General features: G+C 38.6%; 1 protein-coding gene across 4 annotated transcripts in view; it reads right to left on the bottom strand.

The window, feature by feature from the left end:
• The window catches only part of Grm5 (glutamate metabotropic receptor 5), a 553,026-nt gene that overhangs the window by 12,214 nt on the left and 530,788 nt on the right, over positions 1-10,024 (bottom strand). For 2 of the 4 annotated variants that reach the window (XM_008844122.2, XM_008844123.2), the window contains exon 9: positions 7,312-7,407. The exons of the other annotated variants lie outside the window; for them this stretch is intronic. In XM_008844122.2, coding sequence (XP_008842344.1) covers positions 7,312-7,407 — 96 coding nt within the window. The remainder of the gene's footprint in view (positions 1-7,311; positions 7,408-10,024) is intronic. 4 annotated transcript variants of the gene reach the window in all.

Below are 10,024 nucleotides of genomic sequence, written 5' to 3'. Positions count from 1 at the left end.
GTTTCATATATTTTAGAATTTACAGTATAAGGCACATTGTCTTCAACGTAAGTGAATAAAAAAAATTTAAACCAGCCTTGTGTTATAGAGTCAGTTCAAACTGATTCATGAGGTATGAACTGTGCTGAATAACTTTTGCCCACTTTTCAATAGTACTTACCTAATAGGAATACAACAGAGCATAATGCACACAATTGTAAGGTTTTATTCATATTATTAAGTGAGCATTCCTTCAGAATTCACTGTCCCTTCTACACCATTAGAGTTTCAACTTTTTGGCTATAAAGCAAGCATCTCCCCTTTTAGCTTGCCTTATTATATCACAAATTATTTTAATTTCCTTTATCATTTTTATAAGAATTCATTAACTGCCAAAGACATTGTGTCAAAATATATGCAAATATGTTTATATACATATATAACTAGAATTATTTTTATAAAAATCTATGTGTTGTGTGTGAGTGGGTGAAAACAGAGAGAGAAAGAGAGGAAGAAAGAGAATAAATGAATAAATTTGCAAGGTGTATATTTCAGTCAAGGATAGCAGCATCACAAAGGGCTTTGATCAGCTCTCTCCTTTCTCAACTAAGAGGATGCTGAACAAGTCCACTGAGAAGAAATGAAACAAGGGTGACAAGAAATCTAAGCACTTCTGTTACTGTTGTGTATGACGCTATCTTCTTACAGTCAAATAAGTTAACAACAACAGCAAACGCCTAATTTCTGTGCGGTTTAACTGCGAATCTCTGAGAGGGGCACATGACATACAGTGTTGGCTGCTCACTTGCATCTCCATCTCTGCCTTTCTGCACAATGTCAAGAAGCATCTCTTATATTTTGTCTAGTGTCCTCACAAATGTTTGTTGAATTTTCTAGGTGGTTTTGTAACTTGACATTGGAAATATGTATCTTTTTGCTTCCCCAATCCTTTCTAAATATAGGCCTTTCTATCTGGTTCACAGACTAAACAGTTCAGTGTAACCTGTGACTCTTATAGGTTTTGTCAAATGACTTTTATTTCTGTATTAAACCACTAGTATCTTTAAGGTCAAGATTAATTTCTATTTCTCCCAATATACTGTATTCCTTAAAACTGTACTAACTACATACAGAAAGATTCCTTGTTACTTTTATTAACAGATTGATTGAATCAATAGACCAAGAGTGGTGTTGGGTTTAAATAGTCAAATAAGACTTTTTTTTCTTCAGTATAAAAGCCTTAACCTCAGTGAGAAGAAATAGGTAACTATACAATATCTGTGGTAAATAGAAAACATTTGAGACACATAAAGGTGAGCACAGATAAGAGAGACTGTAGAGAAATGCTTCAAGGATGAATTGACATTAGAGTTGGGTGTTGAAACCTGAGTGAGGGCTTGGGAAGACCCTGAACAGGATTGGAAAAGATGGATAGAATGAGGATGGGAAATGCAGGGAGAAAGCATGTCCACCTGCTGCTGGATACAAGATTAGGGACGGTATGTCATTTGGGTGTCTGGAACAAACAGTATATGTCCTGAAGCAGACAGAATTGAGGCCAAATAGGTTATGGGAAGTTTTTTTTTTTGGAATGTCTTACCTTCTGAGTGTGTGAGTGTAGATGTTTATCTTAGATGAAGATAAAGATATAACTGTTAGAATTTGAATTCCGGAATCAAATTGAATTGTGCTTCAATTTGGACTGTGCCATTTACCTTTTTCAATTATGAAATAAAAGATAATATAGGTAAAGCGCTTAAAACAGTGTATGGTGTGTCTGAGCATCTGCCATATGTTGGGTATTCACATCCATAACCACAGGAAAAAAAAACATTTTACAACAGGGGGATTATATTATTGTATCTGTTTTGTTGTTATCAGCATTACTCACTTATCCAGAACTGAGTTTTAAAAGGACAACAGTGGTGGTGTGGTAGAAAAGGACTAAGTAAAAAAGAACTTTCCTGCTTGGTGGCCTTGAGTATAGTTTTTTGAATGAGAAATTTATTGATTATTCACTATGTGTCAGGGAGAACTATATACTTATGTAATTTCATTTAAAATTTACAGCATCATAGAGAAATGTTGTATTATTTCATTTTATAAAAATGATGAGTAAAGAGTTAAAATGGCACTTCATAGTCATGTATTGGTTAGTACATGAATCAGGTTTTAAAGTCACATTATTCAGATAGGGTGCTACATGCCTTTATCCTGGAACTTAGGAGGCAGAGGCTGGAAAATCTCTGTGAGTTTGAGGCTAGATTGCTCTACATAAAGAGTTGCAGGTCAGCCAGTGAGACCCTTTTTCAATCAATCAATCAATCAATCAATCAATCAATCAATTGATCAAAGTCACTTTAATTGCAGGATTTTCATTAAATTACTTATCATGGGAGTCATTTAACATGCCTGAAACTCCTTTCTCTCATATGTATGGTGGAAAGTACTTTCTTTATATGTTCTTGGGAAAGCTTAGGTTATAACATTGTAGAAAGGGCTAGTGTGGGGTCTGATGGCTAGTAACTACAGGAATGGTGGTGATCATTGTAATTCTTATATTCTAGATCTCTATGAATTAGAAAGAGTTTGGAGCTGACCTTGAGGAGGATGACCATGAAGACTCATGGAAGCTTTAATCTGTTGTTGAGCAACCAGGTGATCCTTATTGTACTGGAAAGGCAGAAACTTTTTCTTCTGTAGACCTTGAATTTAATTGGACAGTGTATCATAGCTTTTCTGAAGGCCCAATTCAAATTTGTTATTTCGCTCCAATTACTTTCTATTTGTTCTTGTGCGAACTATGGTTTATGATACAAAATAGAGAATTAATCTGATGTATACAATGTTCTAAGGGAAAGGAGTTTTGTTGCAATACAATTCTCAGTTATGACTCTGTTCCCCAGTGAGCTGCAGGATTTCAAGGACATTCATATTTTGCTCATGCACTTTCTATAGTCTTTTAGTGTTGTCTCATAGTAGGTACTTAGTAAATGAGCTTTATGTGAAAGAAGAAACTCTTGAATAAAGACAAACTTCATATTTTGGGACAATGACTTTTATGATCATATTCTCTGAGATTTCACTAAACATTTTATAACTGCTAAAATTTAATCAGTAGGTACTGAATGAAAACCAGTTATTCATCTGATTAGATGTCAATCCTTCATATACAACTAATATGAAATAGCAACAATAGATAGTCTCTATTTGGTCTTCATTGAATAACCTCACACTTCCCTCTGATCTTCTAGCTCTGATGGGACTATACATGTACCTACTTCTTTTGACTCAGAAGTCCTTTCTTAGAGACTGAGAGGTTCAGAATAACTGTGCTCATCCTTCATGACTAAGCATCAACAACACATCAGAACACAAACTCCAACAACTATTCCACAGCATTGCCCTGTGGAGAATGGAGATAATAATATCCATTATTGACCTTTAGTCATTCTGAGGGCAGAACATCTGTGTACGAATTCACATGGCAATGATAAGCCAGCTTAGAGAATGGGACAAGGTCTATAGCACCTTCCTGTTTAAGCTGTCTTCTATTTCTACAGTCAGATGGATTCTGCTCTTAAACATACAGATGACAAGATGAGAAGTTATACTACATTCACACACACACACACACACACACACACACACACACACAACTGTTCACGTAAAGAGAAAATGGCAACATGATTTTTTTTTGGAGTATACATTTTTAATCTGACCAGAAAAATAAAAAGAATATAAGCATATACTTGAAGCACACATTTTCTACATGAAACTTCAAAGGGGCTGTTAGGGGATGGAAGAGGAGTGGGTATGGTTCTGAGATGAATGTGAGTAATGGATCAGTGACTATGATCAGAGTACAGTGCTGTACATGTATGAAGATGTCATTATGTAACCCAGTATTTTCTTTGCTAACACAATAATTATAATCTATAATTATAATATAAAACACTACCATTGAGTCTACATATACAGGAATGTGCACTGGAATTTTTAACTGTCTTGAATTGTGAATTTTCTTTGCCATGCATGTGTGATTACTCCCACTTAGTATTATATGTCTGCAAATATCACTTTCTAGGATACTTCATATCAGAACTACAAGTTTTACAAATAGACTTTAAAATATTAACTGGGTTTGAAATAACTCAAGACCTGCCTGCGTGCCTTGTCTCAAGTTCTAAGGCCTGGCACCTGCTCACACAAAACATATCACCCTGTCTTTCATTTGATGAAAATATAGAAATAATTGACATAAAATTTTAAAATATTTTCTATAACACTCTAGCCTATCATATTATAGTAAGTGTACTGTGTCCTGGCCTTTCTATTATGGAATTTCCACTGTTAAAAAGATGTTTGGATAAATATTTTCCCTTTTCATGTGCAAATTAAGATAGTGCTACTTATACACTTTAGGATTTTCCAAGTTGCATATATGTGTTAACATTTCACATATTCACATGCTATTTAGAGAATATGTGGCAATTCATTGATACTTAGGTGCTTTATTGACACAGTGTATTCTTTGACAGTAAATAATGAGGTATTAATCTTTGAATTTTGTGAGGTTCCTGTTCACTATGAAATCTCTAATGTTTCCTATGACAGGAGCCAGAGTATTACAGGTACAGGTGATATCCTAATTCCTTTATCAATGTGTGGGTACAGGAGGAAGAGTGGGGGTTAATTTTGATTGTCAACTTGATAGAACTTAGAATCATGATGGCAACAAACCCCTGGGCATGTCTATGAGGGGTTATCAAGATTAGGTTAACTGAGGTGGGAAGGCCCCTCCTAAATGTGGGTGATGCTACTTTGTAGGCTCAGGTCTTGACCTGACAAAAAGGAGAAAGCAAGCTGAGCACCTGCATCTATCACCCCCTGCTTCCTGACTGCAGATGCACTGTGACCAGCTGCCTCAGGCTCCTGTCACCATGACTTCCCAACCATGATGGATTATAACCTTAAACTGTAGACCAAAATAAACCTTCCTTAAGTTCATTTTATCAGCTATTTTGTCACAGAACAAAGATAAATAACTAGGGAGCACCTGTATAAGACCCTGAGAATGTAACAATGTGAGAGATTGACATAGCTCAGCTTTCCTGTGGCTACAGGTATTGAACTCTTCTCTTCACCAGCCACCAAAGCTCTGGGAGAATAATCCAAGACATGAGTTCACCTATCTTTTCACCAATTTCACTGCAGAAAATAGGTTCATGAGATATGGAGCAGCACAATTGGGTTTCAGTTATCACTTAAGTTTTCTTTAGTCCCCGCCTGGAACTAGGCATTCAATAAAAGCCATAGAATGGCATCTTGGGGTTGTAGAAAAATGGACTATTGTGTAGTGCATACATTGTAATGTCCACTTCTATAGATCTGAATCTGACTCAGAGAAATTTGGTCTATTTGATCTGTTGCCCTTTACCCCCTGTGCCCCACTTTTCTGTACCCCTATTCTGGTTTTCAGCAAAGACAGCCTCAAGAAAAAAAAATCTACTTTGGAGTGACAAGATCTGAGCGCTCTGAAAATTCATTAAATGTTTCTGAGTCCATGGCATAGGATAATTGGAAATTAGTGCTTATCCTAGATAGCTCCACAGAATGTCCTAGAGGAATAGCTTATTCCAAAGCAGTAATGTATGGTCTGGCTATATTGACTTTAGAAACCTCTAGGGTGACAAATTCTGAGGTTTTACACACAGCATTTTGCCCAGTATGCTTGGTAGGGAGCCAAGCGTGCTATGTTTGGGAATTCTAATTCTAGACTTCAAATCAGAAGTCACTCTGGACAGAAAGAGCTGTTAAGCCTTCATTTGATATAATCACTTTCACCTTGTCCATCCTGCTCCAGTGCTGTTTGCCTAATTCTCAAGGACAGGAATTATGCTACTTTGTCCTATCAAAGTGAAAGAAAACTAGGATCCCTAAAAGTTGTCTGTTGAGTTGTTTCAGCAATCCATTGAGACCCATCTTCTCAACACTGAGACCCAAGATCTCCTTAAAAGGATTATGGGTGAAAACTCATATGTGCCTACACATCTGCACACTCATAGCTTTGTCATTTGGAGTCATGGACCAGATTTGTCAAGCTCTTGGCTAGGGCTGCTGTGATGATCAATCATATAGGGCTTGGAACCATTTTCACAGACTGCCATGAATAGCCCCCAACAGTTGTGTAGTATACTGGTCCTTGGAAGAAAAGAGCCATTATTCTGAGAATGGGAAAGAGTCCACCACTGAGGAAGCAAACAGAATGTTTGGGGGTGAAATGTCAACAGGACTCAACAGGCTTATCTTCTTATTATACAATTGGGTCTCAAGCTCTCAGCACATGCAAACACATATCGATACACTATTTCCTGATTTCTGTAATATAGGATAATCTGTAACACTTTCCCTTTATATCTCTGTACCACAGCTGAATTGAGAAATGCCCTCGAAAGTTAGAACAGAAGCATTAGCTCACAGTGAGGGGATTTCCCAATGTAAAGTTTTTCCAGCATTCTGGAGCTGTTTGATAACAGCCATGATTACCTCTGTCTCTAGAGCCCTTTTCCTGAAACCCAGTTGCATGCAGAAAAGCACGTTCATTCCATGCAACACAGCTCAGCTGTTGCTTATAGCTCCAAATACCCCACTTAACTGGATACAACTCGGTTGGAAATGCCTACCACAAAGGAGCATGCACAGCACAGCGATAGAAAGTGTTTGCCACCAACACAAGGGAAGTAAAGGAGCTGCAAAGCTATAGTAGTCAGAGGAGGATTCGCTTTCCTGATTTCCATTCAAGAAATGTCTCTTGCATTACAATCCACTGATTCGGCATTATATTTGCCCTTGGCTATGAGATGTTGTTACATTCAAAGTAACATAGATGAATTTCCTGGCTCAGTGTTCCCTCAATTGCAGTCCTTCCTTCAAACCCAGTTCTAATCTTTTGCATTTGTTTCATCAAGCAATTGGATAGTCCTGAAATATGAATTTCCTCCAATCTCTTCCACTTTGCAAACTCCAGAACTATTTGATCAATAAATGAGAATCCAAGGAAGAACTGACTGTTAGCTAAGGCTTCAGACATGCAAAGCGCACAACCCTAAGAAACAGCAGCATCTGGGACAGGAGGCTCCCATTATTAGTTCACATAAGGATGACATAGGTTTTGCAGATCAAACACACACAACAAACCAGTGGTGGCCTGCTTTGGCCTCACTGGATGCGATGCAGAATTGAGCAAGGGCCCAGGCCAGGGAGCCGCCTCTTCCTCTAGCTTGCACACACTGATATCACAGCACCTCAGGCCACTCACAGTTTGCTTACCTGCTCATTGTTGCTCTCCCACCATTCCCCATACTCCCTTTGGGGGTGAAACACTCTATTTCCGACTTGTGCTGGGCCAGCCTCCTGTCTTTGTACCTAGTGAGCATGAACAAGGACAGGAGCAAACAGAAAGATGTGATTGTGTGCTTCACTGCCAGGCTGAGGAAGAGCCATGACTGCAAACACGGTCACCCCACACCAAAACAGGAATTCCTTATTCTCACTGTAGTGGCGGCTGACCTGGGATAGTTACTAGACTATTCCAATAGTATATGGGAAAATTTGGGATGATTTTGTTCCTTTGGGATTAAATCCCATATGATCTTCTCTTTTACTTATCAAATTAATCTGTAAATTTATCATGTTAGTCAAAGGTAAAAGCATCTAAAAGAGATGACAATTAACCAATAAGGATTTATTTAATGCTTACCATGTATCAGACTGTACTAGAACTTTACCAAAGTTATATCCTGTCAGCGGTCCTGTGACAAAGGGTCTGTTATGATTATTTCCATGATACTGAAGAAGAAATGTAAAACTGCAAAGATTAAGTAAATTGATAAAAGATCATCAGTAAGTGGCTGATCTGGGATACTTTTGAATACAAAAGTCAAAGTTTAGAACCCAGTTTTACCTATTGTAAGATGTTGCCTTCCATTATCATAGTTTTTACAACTTGATTTTATCACTGTCTCACCTTACTGAGGAATGCTATAACAGAATATTTATTTTAGACATTGACAATATCAAAAGAAAATAAAAAGCATTACCCATGTATATGAGAGGTTCTATAAGGATGAAAGTAAAATCTGGCAGTCAGTGTTGGGTTGCCTACATTTGGAGTGAGGTTTGAATATCTTTTGTAAGAAAACCAGCAACTCACCTCTTTAGGAAGATTCTAGTTACTACATCTAAAATGAGTAATGAGAATCCCAACATGGATCTACAAAGTGCACAAGAGGAACCCTTATGAAAGTGTTTTGAGATGGCATGTTTTTGCAGAAATTGTCTCTTTTACTCATCCTTCTAAATCTGTGGGGTAGGCGAAGTAGCACTGCTATCCCTGGATTCCAAACAAGGAAATTGAGATTTACTTAACCGAGCTTGCCAAAGTCACATGCCTCAGCAGTTGAGAATAGCTTCCAGTAGAGCTTGTAAAGCACAAGACTTGAGAGTGTATTACTTTTTTAAAAATAGAACTTCAACCTGATGTAATTCTACTTTACACATGTTCCTGGTATTTAGCAGGCATTGATAAAGAATTACTATCAGTGTGGGAAGCGAGCATAGCTGAGCCAGCCAAAGATGGAGCCCTGGCTGGCTGCCAAACCTCGTGCTGTTTACTTCAACTCTTGGCTGATTGCCAAGGCTTGTGAATCCCGCTTGTTTACCCCAACTCTGAAGTATGGTGAGCCCCAAAACAGGTGCTGCCAGCCTGATGATCTTGCTACGTGCCTATGGGCTACACTCTGCCTGGCCGCTGCACGTGTGTGAGCCCTGATTGGTACCGGCTGGGGGGAGGGCTGTTGGAAACGCTATATAAAGAGCTGAAGTGTGTAATAGGGGACAGAGACACAGACAGAGCAGACAGAGACACAGACAGAGGTAGGAGACAGACAGAGACAGCATCATAGGAGACAGCATCATAGGAGACAGCATCATAGTGAAGAGAATATGAGAGAGAATAAGAAAGAATAAAGAAAGGAAGAGAAACAGAAGCTTGAACCTCACCTTGGTGTCTGTGTCGTCTTTCCTGGACTCTGCTGGACAGAGTCCCGGCTCGCGGCAAATGGTGGCCCATACGGGAACAAACTGATGCTCCGGAGTTGTAAGTAAAAAATGAAATAATAGTGCTAGCAATAAAACCCTAAAAGAAACAAGGAAGCTCCCCGGATAAGGGATGCAGAGGAAGGTCCCCGGATAAGGGACGAGGACAAGGTTCCCTGAAAGGGATGAGGACAAGGTTCCCTGAAAGGGATAGAGGTTAAAGCTCCCAAAAAGGGACGAGGTGAAGCAATTCAAAGAAAATGGGTACTGGCGGCTCGAAAGCGAAAGTGCACACTGCGTTAGTGCAGCTCTTAGGACGTGGCAGGATCAAGATAAAGGCTGAGACGGTAGAAAAATTCTTGAATACCATCGCAGCAGAGGTCCCCTGGTTTCTTGAGGAAGGGTCTGTAGATGTTGCCTCTTGGGAGCGATCAGGAAAAGAGTTATCAGATTAAAAGAATTTTGGAGAATATGGGAGACGTACAGAGTAAGCAAGAACTTAAGGATATTTGAGAATAAGCAAGAACTTAAGAATATTTGGAAACGTACAGAGTAAGCAAGAACTTAAGAATATTTGAGAATATGGGAAACGTATAAAGTAAGCATGAACTGTATTATCAGATTAAAAGAGTTTTGGAAGAACAAGGATCAGATTAAAAAGGTTTTGGAGGAACAAGAAATTGAAAAACTGTATCTTTGAAATTATAAACCTAAAACTTTGTTGAAATTCATTAAGGTGTATCCACAATACTTAACACCCAGTGATTGGCAACAGTTGTGTAGAGCAGCATTATCAGGAGGTTATTATTTATTATGGAGAGGAGAGGTCCAAGAGCAGCCTCTACAGGTGGCCAGCGTTAGCGCAGGTGAGGGGAGCTGTTTGTGTTTTTCCCCCAGGTGCTGAACTGATATTGCACAGAAGCAAAAGAGGTTTTGGAATAACAGC

The sequence above is a fragment of the Nannospalax galili genome, unplaced genomic scaffold (assembly GCF_000622305.1).
Source record: "Nannospalax galili isolate Female #2095 unplaced genomic scaffold, S.galili_v1.0 scaffold278, whole genome shotgun sequence".
NCBI classification, from domain to species: domain Eukaryota; kingdom Metazoa; phylum Chordata; class Mammalia; order Rodentia; family Spalacidae; genus Nannospalax; species Nannospalax galili.
This window is presented reverse-complemented; position numbering and strand designations above follow the sequence as displayed.